Source organism: Scyliorhinus torazame, chromosome 18, assembly GCF_047496885.1.
Source record: "Scyliorhinus torazame isolate Kashiwa2021f chromosome 18, sScyTor2.1, whole genome shotgun sequence".
Taxonomy (NCBI): domain Eukaryota; kingdom Metazoa; phylum Chordata; class Chondrichthyes; order Carcharhiniformes; family Scyliorhinidae; genus Scyliorhinus; species Scyliorhinus torazame.
The window spans coordinates 187,108-211,509 of record NC_092724.1 but is presented as its reverse complement, the minus strand read 5'-3'; the positions used below and the strand labels follow the sequence as shown (position 1 = coordinate 211,509).

General features: G+C 47.3%; 1 protein-coding gene across 2 annotated transcripts in view; it reads left to right on the top strand.

The window, feature by feature from the left end:
- Positions 1–24,402, top strand: part of LOC140394881 (major facilitator superfamily domain-containing protein 12-like) — a 59,556-nt gene that overhangs the window by 10,139 nt on the left and 25,015 nt on the right. For both annotated transcript variants that reach the window (XM_072482030.1, XM_072482029.1), the window contains exons 2-6: positions 15,297–15,507; positions 17,613–17,742; positions 19,615–19,809; positions 21,987–22,079; positions 22,543–22,635. In XM_072482030.1, the coding sequence (XP_072338131.1) occupies positions 15,297–15,507; positions 17,613–17,742; positions 19,615–19,809; positions 21,987–22,079; positions 22,543–22,635 (722 nt within the window). The remainder of the gene's footprint in view (positions 1–15,296; positions 15,508–17,612; positions 17,743–19,614; positions 19,810–21,986; positions 22,080–22,542; positions 22,636–24,402) is intronic.

Genomic DNA, 24,402 nt, shown 5'->3' with positions numbered 1-24,402 from the left:
GGGCATGGAACGGGTGGATAGGGAGCAGTGTTCCCTTAGTTGAAGGGTCAGTTACGAGCGTACACTAGTTCAAGGTGAATGGCAGGAGGTTTAGGGGGGATATGAGGGGAAAAAATTCTTAACCCAGAGCATGGTGACTCTCTAGAATGCACTGCCTGGGAGGGTGGAAGAGGACAACCCACTTCCCGTACCTGGATGAGCACTTGGCAGCCATAAGGGATGAGGTTGGCAGGTCAGCTGTTTTTCACGTCGGTGCAGTTTCGATGGGCTGAAGGGCCTCCACACTGAGCCTGTGAGTTTTGGGAAGATTAGAGCGAATTCTGCGTACCCTGCTGCTAATGCGAAGGTTGCTTTGGCAGCTCTAATTGCAGTTTGCACCTTGTCCTCCCCACATGGCCTTGTTTGAGATGTTTATCTTGGGGCTGATTGGAATGAGGTTTCCTATTTTGATGGATGATTGACATTAAAGCTGACATTTCAGAACAGACCCCAGCTGTGTCTGCATTCAGCACCTCTGCACAACATGTGGCTATCATGTTTTCTGAAAATGGGACTATTGAATCTTTTAAAGGTTATTTTTAAACCGCATAATAATTATTGGTAATGTGACTACAACACTTTTAATAAGATTTCAACATTGGAGAACTCTATCCCCTGACACACCAGCAAATACGGCGACTGCCACAGACACCCCTCGAATCTGACAAAGTGTGAACTATCAAGAGAACTTTTCACACACAATCCCTACAGTGCAGAAGGAGATTGTATCCTGCTGACTTAGACCCACTCCCTCACCTTATCCCCAAAACCCCGCCTAACCTGTGCATCTTTGGACTGGGGAGGAAACTGGAGCATCTGAAGGAAACTCGTGCAGCTACGGGGAGAAAGAGTAAACCCCACACAGCCACCCAAGGCCAGAATTGAACCTGGTGCTGAGGCAGCAGTGCTAACCACGGTGCCATAAAGTAACAATTATCTGTAATGTATGGTTTTTAAGAATGGGGAAAGTAACTTATTCTCTGCATGCTTGCCCTAACCCAGGGTGTCGCCTACCATCATTGTGGGTCTTGGATGAGCTTGTCCATGATCTGGATATACACAGACTGTTGAGGGTAAAACTGAATTTTAAAAATTGAATGTTATGTGTTTTGATTACTTTACCAGAGTTACAAAGCCAGAGCTCAGAGTGTGGGACAGGGGCAAACCCCCTAACCCAGCTCCTTGTCTGCTCCATAAACCAATTCAAATTGAATCCAATTCATGGTCCCCACAAGAGAGACATACCAGATCCAGGCATCACACCCGACCTCGCGCTCATCTTAGCCTAAAGGCCCAGAAGTGATGAATGTTATGTTAACTATGTACTGTACTGGCTTAGGAGGCTCTACATAGTTCTATCTCAGCATACTCTGTCATGTGCTCTTGCATCACTGATGTACTTGTATATTTTACAGTAACCCTTTATATTACCGGATGTGCTGAGATGGAATCACTTGGGAATAGCCTGACCTGTGATCTAACATTGGCCTGGTTTTCAGGCATTAAAGAAAAATTTCTGTCATTTTCAAACTGTTTTATTGCACCAGACCTGAATCACCAACAGCTTGTGTTTATACGACATGCAGAAGGAGGTCATTTGGCCCATCATTTGGGGCTGGAGGAGGTTAGAGATGGGGAAGTTGAAGAGCAATCATGGAAGGAAGATCCAATTGTGGTGTTGCCAGAACCTGTTGGATGTTCAGCTATCAAAAATAGGCAAATCATAGTTTCCTTGTGGAACACAGTCTTAAAATTAGACTTTTAATTGCATAATTTCTTCTTTCTATTCTTGTAACCTGAACATGTGGCAACAATTACCTCACACAATTACCTCACTCAAACAATGTGGCACTTGGTGTAATCTTATTGGCATTTCTGCTTCTCCAGAGCTCCCAATCATTTCGCTTTTGGGATTTCCCACACATGTTGCATCTAAACCGGAGAGGCATAAATATCCTGGCCGCGAGGTTTGCTAGTGTCACACGGGAGGGTTTAAACTAGTATGGCAGGGGGGTGGGCACGGGAGCAATAGGTCAGAAGGTGAGAGCATTGAGGGAGAACTAGGGAATAGGGACAGTGTGGCTCTGAGGCAGCGCAGACGGGGAGAAGTTGCTGAACACAGCGGGTCTGGTGGCCTGAAGTGCATATGTTTTAATGCAAGGAGCATTACGGGTAAGGCAGATGAACTTAGAGCTTGGATTACTACTTGGAACTATGATGTTGTTGCCATTACAGAGACCTGGTTGAGGGAAGGGCAGGATTGGCAGCTAAACGTTCCAGGATTTAGATGTTTCAGGCGGGATAGAGGGGGATGTAAAAGGGGAGGCGGAGTTGCGCTACTTGTTCAGGAGAGTATCACAGCTATACAGCGAGAGGACACCTCAGAGGGCAGTGAGGCTATATGGGTAGAGATCAGGAATAAGAAGGGTGCAGTCACAATGTTGGGGGTATACTACAGGCCTCCCAACAGCCAGCGGGAGATAGAGGAGCAGATAGGTAGACAGATTTTGGAAAAGAGTAAAAACAACAGGGTTGTGGTGATGGGAGACTTCAACTTCCCCAATATTGACTGGGACTCACTTAGTGCCAGGGGCTTAGACGGGGCAGAGTTTGTAAGGAGCATCCAGGAGGGCTTCTTAAAACAATATGTAAACAGTCCAACTAGGGAAGGGGCGGTACTGGACCTGGTATTGGGGAATGAGCCCGGCCAGGTGGTAGATGTTTCAGTAGGGGAGCATTTCGGTAACAGTGACCACAATTCAGTAAGTTTTAAAGTACTGGTGGACAAGGATAAGAGTGGTCCGAGGATGAATGTGCTAAATTGGGGGAAGGCTAATTATAACAATATTAGGCGGGAACTGAAGAACATAGATTGGGGGCGGATGTTTGAGGGCAAATCAACATCTGACATGTGGGAGGCTTTCAAGTGTCAGTTGAAAGGAATACAGGACAGGCATGTTCCTGTGAGGAAGAAAGATAAATACGGCAATTTTCGGGAACCTTGGATGACGAGTGATATTGTAGGCCTCGTCAAAAGGAAAAAGGAGGCATTTGTCAGGGCTAAAAGGCTGGGAACAGACGAAGCCTGTGTGGCATATAAGGAAAGTAGGAAGGAACTTAAGCAAGGAGTCAGGAGGGCTAGAAGGGGTCATGAAAAGTCATTGGCAAATAGGGTTAAGGAAAATCCCAAGGCTTTTTACACTTACATAAAAAGCAAGAGGGTAGCCAGGGAAAGGGTTGGCCCACTGAAGGATAGGCAAGGGAATCTATGTGTGGAGCCAGAGGAAATGGGCGAGGTACTAAATGAATACTTTGCATCAGTATTCACCAAAGAGAAGGAATTGGTAGATGTTGAGTCTGGAGAAGGGGGTGTAGATAGCCTGGGTCACATTGTGATCCAAAAAGACGAGGTGTTGGGTGTCTTAAAAAATATTAAGGTAGATAAGTCCCCAGGGCCGGATGGGATCTACCCCAGAATACTGAAGGAGGCTGGAGAGGAAATTGCTGAGGCCTTGACAGAAATCTTTGGATCCTCGCTGTCTTCAGGGGATGTCCCGGAGGACTGGAGAATAGCCAATGTTGTTCCTCTGTTTAAGAAGGGTGGCAGGGATAATCCCGGGAACTACAGGCCGGTGAGCCTTACTTCAGTGGTAGGGAAATTACTGGAGAGAATTCTTCGAGACAGGATCTACTCCCATTTGGAAGCAAATGGACGTATTAGTGAGAGGCAGCACGGTTTTGTGAAGGGGAGGTCGTGTCTCACTAACTTGATAGAGTTTTTCGAGGAGGTCACTAAGATGATTGATGCAGGTAGGGCAGTAGATGTTGTCTATATGGACTTCAGTAAGGCCTTTGACAAGGTCCCTCATGGTAGACTAGTACAAAAAGTGAAGTCACACGGGATCAGGGGTGAACTGGCAAGGTGGATACAGAACTGGCTAGGCCATAGAAGGCAGAGGGTAGCAATGGAGGGATGCTTTTCTAATTGGAGGGCTGTGACCAGTGGTGTTCCACAGGGATCAGTGCTGGGACCTTTGCTCTTTGTAGTATATATAAATGATTTGGAGGAAAATGTAACTGGTCTGATTAGTAAGTTTGCAGACGACACAAAGGTTGGTGGAATTGCGGATAGCGATGAGGACTGTCTGAGGATACAGCAGGATTTAGATTGTCTGGAGACTTGGGCGGAGAGATGGCAGATGGAGTTTAACCTGGACAAATGTGAGGTAATGCAGTTTGGAAGGGCTAATGCAGGTAGGGAATATACAGTGAATGGTAGAACCCTCAAGAGTATTGAAAGTCAAAGAGATCTAGGAGTACAGGTCCACAGATCACTGAAAGGGGCTACACAGGTGGAGAAGGTAGTCAAGAAGGCATACGGCATGCTTGCCTTCATTGGCCGGGGCATTGAGTATAAGAATTGGCAAGTCATGTTGCAGCTGTATAGAACCTTAGTTAGGCCACACTTGGAGTATAGTGTTCAATTCTGGTCGCCACACTACCAGAAGGATGTGGAGGCTTTAGAGAGGGTGCAGAAGAGATTTACCAGAATGTTGCCTGGTATGGAGGGCATAAGCTATGAGGAGCGATTGAATAAACTCGGTTTGTTCTCACTGGAACGAAGGAGGTTGAGGGGCGACCTGATAGAGGTATACAAAATTATGAGGGGCATAGACAGAGTGGATAGTCAGAGGCTTTTCCCCAGGGTAGAGGGGTCAATTACTAGGGGGCATAGGTTTAAGGTGAGAGGGGCAAGGTTTAGAGTAGATGTACGAGGCAAGTTTTTTACGCAGAGGGTAGTGGGTGCCTGGAACTCACTACCGGAGGAGGTAGTGGAGGCAGGGACGATAGGGACATTTAAGGGGCATCTTGACAAATATATGAATAGGATGGGAATAGAAGGATACGGACCCAGGAAGTGTAGAAGATTGTAGTTTAGTCGGGCAGTATGGTCGGCACGGGCTTGGAGGGCCGAAGGGCCTGTTCCTGTGCTGTACATTTCTTTGTTCTTTGTTCTTTGTTTGTTAAATTCTACGGGCCCTTGACACAAATTTTTGTGTTTTAAAAACAATTTTACAACAAAAGATCCTTTTTGTTGTACTTGTGAAATTCGAGTGCTGAGTAATAATTGTCAAGATATCTTTTGCAAGCACGAGTGCGTGTTGTGGTCAGTGTTTATCCTAACTTGGTACATTGTTTTCATCTATTGCTGAACCTCCTGCCTCAGCTCCAGGGACCCGGGTTCGATTCTGACCTTGGGCGATTGCCCATGTGGAGTTTGTACATTCTTCTTGTGTGTGCGTGGGTTTCCTCCGGGTGCCCCAGTTTCCTCCCACAGTCCAAAGATGTGGTTAGGTGGATTGGATATGCTAAATTGTCTCGAGATCCGGTTACAAGGATAGGGTGGGCGATTGGGTCGAGGTTAGGGTGCTCTTTCAGAGGGTCAATGCAGACCCGATGGACCAAATGGCCTCCTTCTGCACAGGGATTCTATGTACTAAATGGGCCCAAATCTAGAAGAAACAGTACTGCATTAATTGGACTATTCCCATTCAGAGCATTTGAATTCAAACTGGCCGCCTCAAGCCACCCAGAACCATGGTGGGAGCATTGGGAAAGAATGGTTATAAATTAAATACTTGTAAAATAACATTGTAGCTAAATGGTTTACTTAATTTGAAACATTGTCACTGCTTTAGTGTTAATGTTGAACTTAATGGCAGGCTCAGAGTGAGGGGTGTCAATGATCTGACAGCTTGCCCAAATTCCAAAGGGAAACTTGGACAAGCTATCGGAGCCATTTGCAATTTTTATTTTATTATGATGGACGTGTTCTGAAATCGTGAACAAGAATTGAAAATCACTTTTTTAGAACACTCTCTTTTTACACAATTAAAAGTAGTTCTACAAACATTTCCCAAAGATTGTCTGGAGCTAAACATCCATTTTTCAGGGAACATCCCTTGTAGAATCTCAGTAAGACTTTCATAGTTGCTGGAGGTTTTTCACAGGGCTGCTCGTTCAATAATGGAAATCCACAACCTTTATCAACACTCGGGAGAGTGGCCAGGGCTCACTCTGCTTTTTTCGTATCTTACTCGTGAGCACAGTACATTCTTTGGGATGTTATGGCAATTTGTACCCATACAGCTTGCAATCTCTCTTTTTAAATATTATTTTTCTTTCATGTTAAAATTTAATTTTTCTTAAATTTCTTTGGAGGTCTGCTTCCCAGAATGTAAAAATAATTTCTGGCTGCTGCTTGGGTAAAAATAAACTTTGCTTTACTCATTTATGACCTTAGCCAAGTAGGTGAACATCAATTCGCCCTCCTTCAAATGCAAATTTCTATTCCTGCTGCTTCCTGATATCCCATCTTGGCTTCGCTGAGCTATGCTTCAACACCTTGCTTTCGCACCTATCATATTTTTAATGTTTTTAAACTTATAGTCTAATTGTTTCCACTTTAATTAAATTAGTCACACACCCACAGAAGCATGTTTCACAGTTATACCACAGTAATAATAGGAGGGAGTAGTAATTCCGTCTTGTTGGGGTAAGAGATCAGTCATTCTTGGGAGGGTGGGGGGGGTAGCGGGAGGTCTAATTGGTGTTCAGGAAAGCCACACCGCTAGGAGCGGCACGGTGACGCAGTGGTTAGCACTGCTGCCTCATGACCCTGAGGACCTGAGTTCGATCCTGGCCCTCGGTCACTGTCTGTGTGGAGTTTGCACATTCTCCCCGTGTTTGCCACAACCTAAAGATGTGCTGAGTAGGTGGATTGGCCACACTAAATACTGGATGATGAGGTGTGGAATGGGGCCCTTCACTGTGTCTACTCCACGTCTTCATGTGCTCGGCTAGGTCTGGTGGTGCACAGGGTGCATTTGACTAAAGCAAAGATGAGTGGATTTTTCTTGGGGTGAAGGACAAGTGAGCGGTGCTCTTGGGGCCAGCCAAACAGACACTCATGCTCTGGTCTTAAAGGCATCCCTACAGTACAGAAGGAGGTCATTAGGCCCAGCCAGTCTGCACAGATCCAGAGCACCCTACCTAGGCCCCCACACTTTCCCTATCCCTGCAACGTCACCAAACCTTTTGGACACCAAGAGGCAATTGATCATGGCCAATCCACCTAACCGGCATATCTTTGGACTGTGGGAGGAAACTGGAGTACCTGGTGGAAACCCACGCAGATACTGAAAATGTTCAAACTCCACACAGACACCCCAGGTTGGAATTGAACCCTGATGCTGTGAGGCAGCAGTGTTAACTGCTGTGCTGCCCCTTTAGATTACCTTTTTAAAAGCTGACTTAAAGTATTTATCAGTTAGTAATGTATGCCAATTATGCTTGCAGTTTTATATTTGCATAATCCTCCGTCTCTTGTAAGGCACCAATAATGTTATGATCTTTATTATTGTCACAAGTAGGCTTACATTAACACAGCAATGAAGTTACTGTGAAAATCCCCTAGTTGCCACATTCTGGCACCTGTTCGGGTACAGAGGGAGAATTCAGAATGTCCAAATTACCTAACAAGCACGTCTTTCGGGACTTGTGGGAGGAAACTGGAGCACCCGGAGGAAACCCACGCTGACACAGGGAGAACGTGCAGGTTCCCCACAGACAGTGACCCAAGCTGGGAATCGAACCTGGAACCCTGACACTGGAGCAACAGTGCTAACCACTGTGCTACCATGCCACCCATAATAAGAACAATGATTTTTTTTCCAACCGTGTTGTCACATCACCAAATACTTAATGTTGTAGATTTTCTAACTGTCTGATAGCTCTATATATATTCTGAAAATTTTCAACAGCAGGTTCTCCTGTCTCCGAGAAGCATTCTCTCCCAGTTCTGTTTGTTTTAAAAGGTTATTTTCTGTACAATCTTGGGATTGGTCCAGTTACCAGAATGCTATATCACAATTTCAAACACACTGGGCGGGATTCTCCACTCCCACACCGAAGTGGCCGCGCTGTCGTGAACGCCGTCGAGGTTCCCGACGGCGCGGAACGGCCCCGGTCCCGACCGATTCAGGCCCTGACAATGGGCCAGTATCGGGGCCGTGTCATCTACCCGCGCCAGGCCTTGTCGCCCGCGTAAAAGCGGCGCCACATAGATGACGCGGCCGGCGCCGCATAACGGACGTCATCCGCGCATGCGTGGTTGCCGTCCTCTAAGTCCGCCACGCAAAAAGATGGGGGACGGATCTTGCGGGGCGGCGGAAGGAAGGAGGTCCTCCTTCAGAGAGGACGGCCCGGCGATCGGTGGGCACCGATCGTTGGCCACCCCACATTCCAGGTGAAGCCCGGTGCAGGAGCCCCCCTCTCCCCCCCCACAGGCCACCCCCCTCCCAGTGTTCACGCACCGCCCACGGCTGCAGCGACCAGGTGTGGACGGTGCAGGGGGGAACCTGCCGTTGTGGCCGGGCCATTCCCGCCGCTTGGGAGAATCACGGGAGGGCGTCCCTGGAAATTTTGGCGGCCCAGGCGATTCTCCCAACCGGCGTGGGAGTGGAGAATCGCGCCCACTGTCTCAAGTCGGTAAGCTTTTGTGCCTTTTGCTTCAACATGATGTTGATTTGGAGCCATGTCTGCTGATAGCCATTTTTGCGGTATCCGACTGGGTTGAAGGTGGAAGTCCTCACCTTTGCCTCGTTAATAACCGGCGGCGGGTTGTACTTGGATGGAGATCTCCGACTTGCCCAGCGCCTTGGCTTGTTTAGGTGACTTCATTTTCTTTTTTCAATTTAGAGTATCCAATTTTATTTCCCAATTAGGGGACAATTTAGCGTGGCCAATTCGCCTACCCTGGGCAGGGAGAATGTGCGAACTCCACACGGACAGTGGGCTAGGATTTAATCTGTGTCCTTGACGGCTTGGGCGACCTCATGAGTTTGCAGAAGGTTAAGTACACCATTTGAGAGCTGGTATGGGTTTCAACGGAAATGGCAGCCATTCACTTTTTTGCTTTTTGGGACAGTAGTCACTGTTAGAGGATTTAGTTATTTGTACTTTTGCCGGTTAGTTTCATTCTTTGAGTAACTTTGGTTAATTGTGTAACCTTGGTTACTGTTTTGTATCATTCTGTTCTGAAATTTTATCATAAACCAATTTAGAACATAGAACATAGAACGATACAGCGCAGTACAGGCCCTTCGGCCCACGATGTTGCAACTCATGGAGTTGAGGGGTGGTGGGTGGGTATCAGTGTACATATGGAAATTAATATTGTGCTTTTGTATGATATTGCCAAGGGGCAGCATGTAGATTAGAGGCTGGGGGGAGAGAAAGTTAAATGATGCAGGAGCAGGAAGCGAAGTCCTTGCCAGTGATACTCTGTTTCCTGAAACAATGTGAATGATTATTTGGATCAATGATCTCCATATTCATCCACGGGACATAGGCATCTTTACTTTAGTAAAATGGTGCAGTGAAAAGCACAAGTTTTGATTCTTGTGTGTATATTGCTTCCTTGATTATTGTTTTTTGTTATCTGCTGAAAGCGGTGTGTAATATGGGTGAAAAATGCTGGGCATTACAGAATCTCGGTTAAACTGACCACATCTTGCTTCTCCTTACAATCAGAATAATAGTTCCAGGTGAACAAGAAGCTCCAATAGGACATCTGGTAAAAGACAAGTGGCAACCAGTCACCTGAGTGGAGACCAGTACAGTTCTGGCATGTCCTGTGCAGATTAACCCTCCGCAACATCCGGACTAAGTCAGCACGGTGGTTGGCGTTGTTGCTTCACCGCACCAGGGTCCTATGTTCGATTCCCGGCTTGGGTCACTGTCTGTGCGGAGTCTGCACGTTCTCGCCGTGTCTGCGTGGGTTTCCTCCGGGTACTCCGGTTTCCTCCCACAGTCCCGAAAGACGTGCTTGTTAGGTAATTTGGACATTCTTAATTCTCCCTCAGTACCCGAACAGGTGCCGGAATGTGGCGACGAGGGGATTTTCACAGTAACTTCATTGCAGTGTTAACGTAAGCCTACTTGTGGCGATAAAGATTATTATTAAATTGCCCACAACTGATGTAGTAAGATGTGATGTGTTTATTCAATTCCTACTAGACTTTCCAACTTTGAAGGATCGAGGATGGATTGGATTGGAGTTGTTTATTGACACGTGTACCGAGGTACAGTGAAAAGTATTTTTCTGCGAGCAGCTCAACAGATCATTAAGTACATGGGAAGAAAAGGGAATAAAAGAAAATACGTAATAGGGCAACACAAGGTATACAATGTAACTACAAAAGCACTGGCATCGGATGAAGCATACAGGATGTAGTGTTAATGAGGTCAGTCCATAAGAGGGTCATTTAGGAGTCTGGTGACAGTGGGGAAGAAGCTGTTTTTGAGTCTGTTCGCGTGTGTTCTGAGACTTCTGTATCTCCTGCCCGATGGAAGAAGTTGGAAGAGTGAGTAAGCCGGATGGGAGGGATCTTTGATTATGCTGCCCGCTTTCCTCAGGCAGCGGGAGGTGTAGATGGAGTCAATGGATGGGAGGCAGGTTTGTGTGATGGACTGGGCGATGTTCACGACTCTCTGAAATTTCTTGTAGTCCTGGGCAGAGCAGTTGCCATACCAGGCTGTGATGCAGCCTGATAGGATGCTTTCTATGGTGCATCTGTAAAAGTTGGTAAGGGTTAATGTGGGCATGCCGAATTTCCGTAGTTTCCTGAGGAAGTATAGGCGCTGTTGCGCTTTCTTGGTGGTAATGTCGACGTGGGTGGACCAGGACAGATTTTTGGAGATGTGCATCCCTAGGAATTTGAAACTGCTAACCATCTCCACCTCGGCCCTGTTGATGCTGACAGGGGTGTGTACAGTACTTTGCTTCCTGAAGTCAATGACCAGCTCTTTAGTTTTGCTGGCATTGAGGGAGAGATTGTTGTCGCTACACCACTCCACTAGGTTCTCTATCTCCCTCCTGTATTCTGACTCGTCGTTATTCGAGATCCGGCCCACTCTGGTTGTATTGTCCGCAAACTTGTAGATGGAGTTGGAACCAAATTTTGCCACGCAGTCGTGTGTGTACAGTGAGTAGAGTAGGGGGCTAAGTACGCAGCTTTGCGGGCCCCCGGTATTGAGGACTATTGTGGAGGAGGTGTTGTTCATTCTTACTGATTGTGGTCTGTTGGTCAGAAAATCGAGGATCCAGTTGCAGAGTGGGGAGCCAAGTCCTAGGTCTTGGAGCTTTGATATGAGCTTGGCTGGGAGTATGGTGTTGAAGGCGGAGCTGTAGTCAATGAATAGGAGTCTGATGTTGGAGTCCTTGTTGTCGAGATAAGTGTAGGGCCAGGGAATTGGCATCTGCTGTGGACCGGTTGCAGCGGTATGCGAATTGCAGTGGATCAAGGCGTTCTGGGAGTATGGAGGTGATGAGCTTCATGACCAACCTCTCAAAGCACTTCATTACGACTGAAGTCAGGGCCACCGGACGGTAGTCATTTGAGGCACGTTGCCTGGTTCTTCTTTGGTACCAGTATAATGGTGGTCTTCTTGAAGCAGATGGGGACCTCGGAGTGGAGTAGGGACAGGTTAAAGATGTCCGCGAATACCTCTGCCAGCTGGTCCGCGCAGGCTTTGGGTGCATGACCAGGGATCCCGTCCGGACCCGTCGCCTTCCGAGGGTTCACTTTCAGGAAGGCCAATCTGACTTTGGAAGCTGTGATGGTGGGTATGGGTGAATTATGGGCTGCTGGGGCACTCAACAGCGAATTGTTGGTTACCTGTTCGAACTGAGCATAGAATGCATTGAGTTCATCGGGGAGGGGTGCGCTGCTGCCAGAGATACTGTTCGGCTTTGCTTTGTAGCCCGTTATGTTGTTTAGTCTTTGCCACAACCGCCGAGAGTCTGTCTGTGACTCTAGCTTGGTTTGATATTCTCTCTTGGCATCTCGGATGGCTTTGCGGAGGTTGTACCTGGATTTCTTGTGTGGGTCAGGGTCATCTGACTTGAACGCCTCAGATCTGTCCTTCAGTAGGGAGTCAATCTCGTGATTGAGCCATGGTTTCCGGTTGGGGAACGTACGTACTGCTTTCTTTGGCACGCAGTCGTCCACACATTTTGCTGATGAAGTCTGTGATGGTGGTGGCATACTCATTTAAGTTGGTCGCTGAGTTCTTAAATATGGACCAGTTCACTGTCTCCAAGCAGTCACGTAAGAGTTCTTCTTTTTCCTTGGTCCAGCACTGCACAACCTTCTTAGCTGTATTCTCTCGCTTGAGTTTCTGCTTGTATGCCGGGAGAAGGAGCACCGTCTTATGGTCTCATTTCCCAAAGTGCAGTCGGGGGATGGAACGTCATTGATTTTTGAGTAGCAGTGGTCAAGAGTGTTGTCGCCCCTAGTGGGGCAGGAGATGTGCTGGTGGAATTTTGGCAGTACGCTCTTGAGGTTGGCCTTGTTGAAGTCTCCGGCCAGGATGAACAAGGCCTCCAGATGTTCTGTTTCGAAGTTGTTGAGAACCTGTGGACAGTTTGTCCAGCGCCTTCCTCACTTCTGCCTGGGGTGGGATGTAGACTGCTGTGATAATGGCTGCACTGAATGTTGGTAGATCCTTGTTGAGGTAAGTGTACATGTGAAGTACGTTATTTACCTGTATTACATTTGAGGGGTGCCCTACTAAAATAAGTGCACATGGCTGAGGTTATCAATAATTCCTCCCATTGTACATCCCAAAGAGTCTAGCATCTTGCGAAAACTTGGAATTTTACAATTTTTTCTCTTTCCCTATTTTACAACAGTGACTACATTTTCCAAAGTACATAATTGGCTGCAAAGGACATTTGAGACATCGTCAGGTTGATGCTAGTTATTTTTCTTTCCCTCTAACCCATGTTTGTGTGTGTGTACATTTCCTGAACTTGGCTGCCCTCTGTGTTGTAGGGAGTGTTGCATGTCACCAGTACATGAAATGGAGACTAAAACACCACTCTTGTGAGATCCTACCAAACATCTTTGTGTGCATGGGTGTGTTGATTTAGATTATCCGACTCTGATCTCCAAAATCGCTGACTACAGCAAAGGAACAGGTTTGGCTGACTCGCAAAGAGAGGAGTGGACAAGTAGGTTATGGGGATAGTTTATTCTGGGAAATTTAGTTTCTGGCAAAGAGCAAAAATAAAGAATAGTGGGTTCTATTTAATGGAAAGACATTTTGGGTGTATGTGGAAAAACAGAATAAATAATTCTGGATTGTGGTGATAGCACAGACTAAATAATTCCCATTCGTGGATTGCTTTGTTCTGGGAACCGTTGAGGCCTAAACTTTAAAAGCGAATTGGATAAATATTTGAAGCAAAGAGCATTGCACAATGGACTGTGATCTGAGACAACTAACATTTTTCGTCTCTGCTGTCTGCCTCCTTGAAAAATTCAACTGATTTTGGTGCTCGTATCCCTGTTGTAAACCTAGGCCTTGGACCTGATGTGTCTCGATTGATGTTCCCTTCCACGTTTTATAAAAGCAACATTGATTCCAAAATTGTATTCACCATTGAATCCCTTTTCATTTCCGAGATGTGAGCATCACTCTCTAGGCCAACATTTTACTGCCCTTACATGAAGATCATAGTGAGCTGTCTTCTTAAAATGCTGCAGTCCTTCAGGTGTAGGAATACCCACAGTGCTGTTAGGAAGGGAATTGCAAGATTTTGACCCAGTGATAGTGAAGGAAGTATTTCCAAGCCAGGATAGCGAGTGACTTGGAGGGAAATCTCTAGGCGATGGTATTCCCAGTACCTGCTGCCCTTGGCCTTTTTGAGATGATGGTCATCGTGGGTTTGGAAGATGCTGTTGAAGGTACCTTTGTGTAGCTGCAGTGCATCTTGTAGATGATGTACAGGGCTGCCATTGTGCATCAGTGGTGGAGGGGGGGAATGTTTGTGGATGGGGTGCTAATCAAGTGGGCTGCTTTGTCCTGGATGGTGTTGAGCTTCTTGAGTGTTGTGGGAGCTGCACTTATCCAGGCAAGTGGAGAGTAGTTCAATCACAGTCCTGACTTGTGACTTGAAGGTGGTGGACAGGCTTTGGTGAGTTGGGAGGTGAGTTACTCACCACAGAATTCCCAGCCTCTGACCTGCTCTTGTAGCCACGATATTAATATGACTGGGTCATTTTCTGGTCAATGGTAACCCCCAGGATGTTGATAGTGGGGGATTCGACTGTGGTAATGTCATTGAATGCCATGGGATGATGGTTAGCATGTTTGTTGCTCTCCTGTAGCTGACTCTAGGTTGGGGATGGTCCTCCCTGGAGCTTCTGTAATGCTGCCACAATGGTAATGTCTTAAATTCCAGGACATTGATCTTTGATCTATTGAGCATGAAGTGGTGATGCATGCCCCAAGTCAGCATGGTGTGCAAGTTGAGGGAAATGTTCATGCATGTACTTTGGTCATCGCAATTAATGCAGTTCTAGGTTGCTGCAGGGGCCATCATTGACATTAGCAACCTCAGCTGTATTAAACAAAAAGCTATACAACAACACCCATTTGGACTTCTCGGTAAACTGCGTTCAAGAGCTGATTTGCCTTGCAATTTTTAACCAGCCGAAAATAATTGTTCACAGCGTCCCTACGGAGGTTAAGCTGTACATGAGAAATGGCTCCTCTTTGAAGGTTGTTGGGATGTCATTTCAGATTGGGCCTTGTGAGTTGGACTTTTAAAAAATGTTATTGGATTGCTTGGCAGAGAACTAATGACTCACTTGATTGGATTGCATAGCATGGTCACAATATATCAAACGTGTTGAACAAAAATGTATTTATTACGAGTGCTACTTATTCTTTGGATTCCTCATCAGCTCAAAAGGAATCATTTAAAAAAGATAATTATCTCCTCGCCCAAGGTGTATTTGCTCTTGCCCAATTGCAACTCCCATCTTGAATTGAGGTTTGCTATTAAGGTTCCCTCTTCTGATTATCCTTTTCTGGTCTACCTGTCCTCGTTTTCCAATCTCCGAAAGAAACTGACATTCACAATGACACTGGGTCAGTTTGAACCAGGTCAGTCCTGCCCGCCAATGACCAATAACTGAGCAAAGAAAAATGCCTTTCTAAATGGATTGGAGTATTCCATCTCTGCAGACAGTGGAAGGTGGTGCATGTTTTAAAGGTGTTCCTATATTTTATTACTTTAAGTCAAATGAAGTTCAGCATTTGCTCACATTTGCAGCTGATCTCCATTTACTGTTTGAATTATTGTATTGTCATTATTTAACTATCTCTTTTCCCTTTTTTAATAGGGAGCATCAGCGTCCTCCTATCTTTTCCCTTCATTTTTAACCCTCCAGTGGGTAGTGGTAAAGACACTCCACAGTGGGCTGAGCTCGTTTACTTTGTTCCGTTCATTGTTATATTCCAGTTTGGGTGGGCTGCGACACAGATCTCCCACCTGGCCTTGATACCTGAACTCGTCGCGGACAACCATCAGCGGGTTGAGCTCACCGCTTTTAGGTAAAAAAATAAATAAAAACCTTCCTTGCTTGCTCTTTTGTATAAACCAGCATCCTATGTAGCATTCCCAGCTGAACAGAGTTGCTGTTTGCTGGTAGCTTAATCCTGTTGTCATGAATGTTACCGAGTGAGCTAGTTCATGCTCCCAGGCAGTTGCTGTGGAGATGTGATTAGGATGTAGCTTTTGGGTGTTTTTTATTTGCTAGTTGAGGAAATGTCAGAATCCCAGTAGGGTGGCCCATATGTCCTTGTGCAAGATTCCATAGATATTTCCACAGCTCTGGAAAAGGTTGTTCCAGGATGGGTGAAAGTTCATTGAACAGCTTTTCCAGAGCTGCTGTGCAAAGGAGCACAGTTGTGACAATGAAGGTTGATGGTTAACAGTATCTCGAGCCAGGTGGCCAAGAATTTAAACCGGACTCAATCCTTGTCCTTAGTGCAGTGCTATATTATACAAATCGATCTTCTACCTTTCCCTACAGCGCCCCAGCAGTCTCTCTTTATAAGTGCTCTTAAGTACTGAATTAACCAATGCCCTTCACCTGTGTATGTTAATATAACTAACATACTGATGCACAATGGGTATGATTGAAAACTGCTTATTTAGAAGCATGGAAATAATTTAATTTGAATGCAAATTAAGTCTCGACCATTTTGTCTCATGACCCTCCCCATCGCCCTCCGCCTTCCCATCGCCCTCCCCCTCGCCCTCCCCCTCGCCCTCCCCCTCGCCCTCCCCCTCGCCCTCCCCCTCGGCCTCCCCCTCGGCCTCCCCCTCGGCCTCCCCCTCGGCCTCCCCCTCGGCCTCCCCCTCGGCCTCCCCCTCGGCCTCCCCCTCGGCCTCCCCCTCGGCCTCCCCCTCGGCCTCCCCCTCGGCCTCCCCCTCGGCCTCCCCCTCGGCCTCCCCCTCGGCCTCCCCCTCGGCCTCCCCCTCGGCCTCCCCCTCGGCCTCCCCCTCGGCCTCCCCCTCGGCCTCCCCCCTCGGCCTCCCCCTCGGCACTCACCCATCGCACTCACCCATCGCACTCACCCATCGCACTCACCATCGCACTCACCCTCGGCCTCACCCATCGCACTCACCCTCGGCCTCACCCATCGCACTCACCCTCGGCCTCACCCATCGCACTCACCCTCTGGCCTCCCCCCTCGGCCTCCCCATCGCACTCACCCTCGGCCTCACCCTCGGCACTCCCCCTCGGCCTCCCCCTCGGCCTCCCCCTCGGCCTCCCCCTCGGCCTCCCCCTCGGCCTCACCCTCGCACTCACCCTCGGCCTCCCCCTCGGCCTCACCCATCGCACTCACCCTCGGCCTCCCCCTCGGCCTCACCCATCGCACTCACCCTCGGCCTCCCCTCTCGGCCTCCCCATCGCACTCACCCTCGGCCTCCCCCTCGGCCTCCCCATCGCACTCACCCTCGGCCTCCCCTCGGCCTCCCCATCGCACTCACCCTCGGCCTCCCCATCGCACTACACCCTCGGCCTCCCCCCTCCATCATCACCATAATATATTTCCCTCATTTATCTAGCACCCCTTTAAAAGAATAATGTTCAAGTTTCTTTACAACAAAAGGTGGCATGTAGCACAGTGGTTAGCACTGGGACTGCGGCACCGAGGTCCCCGGTTCGATCCCGGCCCTGGGTCACTGTCGGTGTTGAGTTTGCACATTCTCCCTGTGTTTGCGTGGGTTTCACACCCCACAACCCAAAAATGTGCAGGTTAGGTGGATTGGCCACGTGAAGTTGCCCCTTTCATTGGAAAAATAAAAATAATTAGCTACTCTAAATTTATTTTTAAAAGTTTCTTTACAACAAGGAATATAAAATAATCCAACATTTATTTTGGAACTTTGCCCAAAGGAAGATTAACTATTTCAGCCGTAGACACACTTCACTTGGAGGCCGTGCTTCCTTTCTCGTCTTGAATAACGTGCACAAGAAAACACTTGCCAGGATTTGAAGTGATTTCTTGTGAATACTGCTCACTCTTCAGGTTGGCTCTGCTGTAGCAACGTTTCCATAGCAATTGGGAGGCATGTTTCATTAAAATATTTGCAGGATTAATTTTAAATCTTGATTCTGTAGGAATTATGCTTTTTTTATTTCCAGGAATGCTTTTACTGTTGTAGCCAATATTACAGTTTTTGGGATTGCGTGGCTGCTATTCCACTTCCAAGCCAAATATTCATCAAATCCCGATGACGACAGCCTGGGAAAACAGGATATTCCCCTGTTCCGGGTAAGCAACCAGCAAAACTGTCCTTTTTAAACTGATTCTTGATCATCTACCTCCTACAGTTTTTTTTTTCCCAATTCCTCTTCCAAACATCCTGACTCAACAACAACAACTTTCATTTTCTAAAACATCCAATCGTTCATAGAATGTGGGTGTCGCTGTGCCAGCATTTATTGCCCATCCCTAATTGCCCTTAAAGGGCATTTAAAAGTCAACCACATTGCTGTGGGTCTGGATTCACATGTAGGCCAGACCAGGTAAGGACGGCAGATTTCCTTCCCTAAAGGACATTCGTGAACCAGATGGGTTGTTCCGACAATCGGCAATGGTTTATTTCCAGACTTTTATTAAATTCAAATTTCACTATCTTCAGTGCGGGATTTGAACCACTAGCCCACTGACAGTACCACTAACCCACCGCCTCCCCAGGTTACACAGGAGCATTATTGGTGCAGACGTGATGGGCTGAATGGCTTCCTTCATCATAATTTTGGTTCTATAAACATGGCACTCAAGTCAATGTGATAAAGTTTAAATAGGTCGATGCAGGGGCTGGGGGTCCCAATCGGGCTGAGGGACGTGATGGACGGTGTGGGTGCGATGCAGGCTGGGAAGGCCCCGGGCCCGGATGTGTTCCTGGTGGAGTTTTATAAGGAGTTTGATGTGGAGTTGGAGGTTTTTTGCTAGTGAGGATGTACAACTAGGCGATGGGTAGGTGGGAGATTTTCCCCCATATTGTTTCAGGCTTCCAACTCCAATTTTGAAGAATGATAAAGACCCTGAGCAGTGTGGGTCGTACCGCCTGATATCCCTGCTTGATGGCGACGCAAAGATGGCACGGATAGAGGATTAGGTGCCGGGGATGGTGGGGGGCGGACCAGACGGGATTTGGGAAGGGAGTTTTCGCCGATTCTGTGCAGTGTTTTTATGAAGCCCTCTGAGAGGCAGGAGAAGTAGTGGTTGCAATGGATACGAAGAAAGTCTTTGGGTGGAGAGCGTATCTGTTGGAGGTGCTGGGGTCCATTCAGGCTTGGCCAGGGTTTTGTGGTTGGGTTCGGCTGCTGTACAGGGCGCTGATGACGAGGGTGCAGACTTAGATTTCACAGAATCCCTGCAGTGCACGTGGAGGCCATTCCGCCTGTCCAATCTGCACTGACCCTCTGGGACAGCATCCTACCGAGGCCATAACCCCACCTAACCTTTGGACACGAAGGACAATTTAGCATGACCAATCCACCTAACCTGCACAGGTTTAAAATGTTAAAACTTCAGTTGAGTTTCAATTGAGTTTTCATTTTGAAAAACCAAAAATGTTGCAGGAACTTGGTGGGTTTGACAGCATCTGTGGAGAGCGAAATGAGTTCCTGTTTTGAGTTTGTATGACTCTGAGCTAAAGAGAGGGAGAAATATGCTGGATTATATACTGTATAAGAGAGTGGATCAGAGTAGAAGGTCAGTGATTGGGAGCTAGGAGAGATTGCAGCAAAGATGTGACAGACACTAGACCGAGGCAGTGTTAATGGAGGTGATGATAGTGGCATAAAGGTAAGATATCCGAATGTGTTCCAAAGTTCCGTGCTCGGTGAAAACAGACATTAAGAACAAATGGCTGAATGGAGCAGGGGAGTTTTTGCATTGGGGCTATTTTTTTCAGGATTGCTGAATATTTTCCCTTTAAATTGAGGTTGGTGTAAAATGGGAACAAGCTGATCAAGATTTTTTAAATAGTGTGCTTAACTCACATTAACAACATTTTAAAAAAAACTTAATTTCCATTTGAACCTTTAATGCACAATATATTTTAAGGTGATTTTTGGTCAAGGGATTTTTTTTTTTCAGCTGGCTATTTAAACCTCTTCCAATATTTGCTTGCAGTCCCTGGCTCTAATTGTTATTGGTATTGGCTCTGTCTCTTCATTCATGTTCCACATTGGAACACGGGAGAAGCTAAGAAATGAAGACGAACACATTGCCACTGAACAGACATCACTCATCAGTGATTCCAAGAAAGGCTCTGGTCAGCCACTGCTGCAGTGGAAACATTGGCTGAAGGAAGCATCATTTTATCATGTAAGTTTGTGACATTGCAGACACCTTGGTGCAAAATCTGGTGAATAGGCAGGAAATTGGAGTTAATGAATGCTGCTTCGATTGAACGGTTGAAAACACTGTTCCAAGAATAACTGATATAAATGCAAGTTTGTTTTCTAATTCTGTACCACAAGATATTTCAAAACGCTTTACTGTTGATGCAATACATATACAAGTGGTTCAATCTAACGACCTGCCAGTGTTTACAGTACACTGGCCTCTTCCCAATCTGATTACCTCTTGCCACTCTAACTCTACAGCTTCCTGCTTCTCCCTCCTCATCTACGCATCGTGTAGCAAAGTGTCAATGTTGTCTGCTTCACCACTCTGCAGCTGAAAGCAACTTCACCTATTGCTGCAACACCTTTTATTTAGAAACAAATTGGATGAATATAAGTGGAGGAAAAATGTGGGTGTTTTGGAAAGGGGGTGGATTGTTACATGACCTCTTTGGTGCTGTTGAACGTCTATGGTTCAATGACTTCTACTAATTGTGTGGGTCACTTGTGATAGTTGAGCGAAATGTTGTATTGTCTAAATCCTAGTCCATTGAAAAGCTGTGTAGTGAAGAATCTAATCATTTAATTTAGCTTTAGATTTGGCACCTTCAAAAGTGTGTAAATTCAATAAAAAGAATAATAATTGCTTACTGTCACAAGTAGGCTTCAATGAAGTTACTGTGCAAAGCCCCTAGTCGCCACATTCGGCGCCTGTTCGGGGAGGCCGGTACGGGAATTGAACCCGCGCCGCTGGCCTTGTTCTGCATTACAAGTCAGCTATTTAGCCCACTGTGCTAAACCAAGCCCCAAATTGGGCCAATTAGGGAGATTTTGGAATTGAATGAAAAGTCTTCGAGCAAAGTGGAAATTTAAATATTACCAATCAAGGTTTATTTTGGGGGGGGTGGGGGGGGGGGTCGGGTAATCACTTATTTTTATATTTGGAGGTTAGGGGAGTCTGTTCACTCAGTTGACTGAACAGCTGGTTAGTGATGCAGAGTGGCGCCAACAGCGTGGGTTCAATCCCCGTACCCGGCTAAGATTATTCATGAAGGCCCCACCTTCTCAACCTTTCCCCTCGCCTGAGGTGTGGTGAGCAATGCGGTTCTCTGAGTGACATGTCAGTGGCGACATTTACATTTAAATGACCTACAAACTGTGGAGAGATTAAGGGATTCAGACCTTGTGCTCCTCCTCCAGTGCACTCCACATGTAACTGCCCCCCCCCCACCCCCCCCCCGCCCCCACAAAACAAAAACAACTTCTCCACATTGCCTCTCTCCTCTGACAGCACTAAGCAGCTTGACACTTGTACAGAATTACATAATGTCTGTGCAACCTAAATTAATTAGTGATGTAAATCCAAACCCAGTGTAGCCCATGTTTGAAGACTGGGACCCGCAACAAAATGTAGTGCGATGAATGGATATATTGGGTTCTTTATTCCGCCGCACCCCTTTGCTGGGACCCCCACAGTTGGGGGGAAATCCACGGGTGTGAGTGCGCTACCAGCAAAGTGGAGGACCCCCGCCGATGAAGAACCTAGCCCATTGTCTTTATGTAGTTGGTGCGGTAAGGGTTAAACACCTGGGTTAGTGTGTATGACTGCTGCAGTCCTGTTTTTAAAAATCTTGGTTTGGAAGACAGCTCGGTTTTGGGGGCCGGAGGTGCTCTTTCTCTTCACAGAGTCTCCACAGCACAGAAGGAGGCCACCCGATTACTCAGGCCATTGCCCCAACCCTATCCCAGTAACCCCACCTAATCTTTTGAACATTAAAGGCAATTTAACACGGCCAATCCACCTAACCTGCACATCTTTGGACTGTGGGAGGAAACCGGAGCACCCGGAGGAAACCCACGACACACGACACGGGGAGAACGTGCAGACTCCACACAGACAGTGACCCGAGGCCAGAATTGAACCCGGGTCCCTGGTGCTGTGAGGCAGCAGTGCTAACTTCTTTCTCCCCCCGCCCCCCCCCCCCCCCCCCCATTCAATTAGTCTGAAATTATTCTCTAATGTGTGTCCTCACTTTTTCTAACCCCATTGCAATTTGTGCACAATTTCAATAGATCCTAGAGATTATTATCTTTAAAATGATTAGTGGCTGAAGTTTTCTGACTTTTTTTAAAACTGAACTCTATTCGTTTTGAAAGGTGGCGTTTATTTACATGTGCACTCGACTGATCATCAATCTCTCACAGACCTATATTGCCATGTATGTAACCTACACACTGAAGCTTCCAAAGGTACGTACTGGTGAGCAAATGTCTGTTTTTCCAAAAGGGTTCCACTGAATGCTGTGTTACCCCCCCTCCCCAAACCTCTCAAAAACTACTGAGTGAGTGGTTTAACTTGTTTGAGATTTGAGTCATTACTAAGACCCCTTAGAATTTCATTATTGTTTGAAAGCAAGTCCTGAGCCTGCAGTGCAATCAGTTGATGCCACCCTTGTGAGTCAAACAAAATGTTGCATCTCTTTGAAAACGCCCAACTGTCCATACTTTAAGTGGGCTTTCAAGAGAAAAACGCTTGTTACACACTATCTATCTCCAGGCTCAGAATTGAGCAAACATATGAAAATCTTTCTTTTTATTAGTAAACTTGCTCGTGTCTTCTGTCTAGTGGTAGAGTTCTGACACTTGCGGTAAGTGTATTAACAAAATATTGATCATGTTGAATGCACGGCCAATTTAAGTTTCTGTTTTACAGAACTACATTGCGATGATTCCTTTAGTGATGTACATCAGCGGATTCCTGTCCTCATTCCTCATGAAACCTGTGAATCGATACTTTGGCAGAAATGTGAGCATCCCACTTCAAAGGCTGCATGGGACCACAGCTATTCACAATGCACATTAATGATTTGGAAGAAGGAACTGAGGGCACTGAAGTTTTCAGATGAAAAGATATGCAGAGGGCCAGGTAGTATTGAGGAAGCAGGGGGGCTGCAGAAGGACTCGGACTGGCTAGGAGAGTGGGCAGGAAATGGCAGAACTACGGCAAGGTAGCACAGTGGTTAGCACTGTTGCTTCACAGCTCCAAGAGTCCCAGGTTCGATTCCTGGCTTGGGTCACTAGGTGCGATTCTCCGAGCCCCGCGCGCGCCGGGCGGAAAACGTACAGTCCCGCCATTCACCCCTAGTCACTGCCGGTGGGAGCTCTGCGCGAAAGGTCGGGGGGCAGCCTGTGGGGTGGGGGGGGGGGTGCTCCGTCCCCGGCTGGGGGGGGCCTCCGATGGGGTCTGGCTCGCGAATGGGGCCCACTAATCGGCGGACAGGCCTCTTCTCTCCCCCCCCCCCCCCCCCCCCCCCCCCCCCCGGGCCTACTTTGTTGCGCGGCCAGCCACTGAACCCCCATGCCATGTTGTGTCAGGGCCGGCACGCTAAAGAAATCCCCCGCGCATGCGCGGGTTGGCGTGGCGCCCATTTGGTGCCGGGAAGGGAGGCTGGAGCCCGTGAACCGCTCCAGCGCCGTGCTGGCCCCCTGTGGGGGACAGAATCGGTCGTCCCCGCGCCCGTTTCGCGCTGTCGTGAAACGCGACGGCGTTCACAATGGCGCGAACACTTAGTCTCCATTTTGGAGAATCCCGCCCTGTCTCTGTGCGGAGTCTGCACGTTCTCCCCGTGTCTGCGTGGGTTTCTTCCGGCTGCTCCGGTTTCCTCCCACAGTCCAAAGATGTGCAGGTTGGGTGGATTGGCCATGCTAAATAATAACAATCTTTAGTGTCACAAGTAGGCTCACATTAACACAGCAATGAGGTTACTGTGAAAATCCCCGAGTCGCCACATTCCGGTGCCTGTTCGGGGATACAATGTGGAAAAGTGTGAGTTTAAGCACTTTGGTAGGAATAATGGAGGCGTAGACTATTTCTAAATGTGGAAAGGCTCTGGAAATCAGAAGCACAAAAGGACTTGGGAGTCCTATTTCAAGTTTCTGTTAAGGTTAACGTGCAGGTTCAATCAGCAGCTCGGGAGTCAAATGCAATGTTAGCGTTCATGTCAAGAGGGCTAGAATACAAGACCAGGGATGTACTTTTGAGGCTGTATAAGGCTCTGGTCTGACCCCATTTGGAGTATTGTGAGCAGTTTTGTACCCAGTGTCTAAGGAAGGATGTGCTGGCCTTGGAAAGGGTCCAGAGGAGGTTCACAAGAATGATCCCTGGAATGAAGAACTTGTCATATGAGGAACGGTTGAGGACTCTGGGTCTGTACTCGTTGGAGTTTAGAAGGATGATGGGGGATCTTATTGAAACTTGCAGGATACTGCGAGGCCTGGATCGAGTGGACGCGGAGAGGATGTTTCCACTTGTAGGAAAAACTAGAAGCAGAGGACACAGCCTCAGACTAAAGGGACGATGCTTTAAAACCGAGATGAGGAGGAATTTCTTCAGCCAGAGGGTGGTGAATCTGTGGAACTCTTTGCTGCAAAAAGCTGGAGAGACCAAATTAGTGTCTTTAATACAGAGATAGATAGGTTTTGATTAATAAGGGGATCAGGGTTATGGGGGAGAAGGCAGGAGAATGGGGATGAGAAACAGATCAGCCATAATTGAATGGCGGAGCAGACTTGA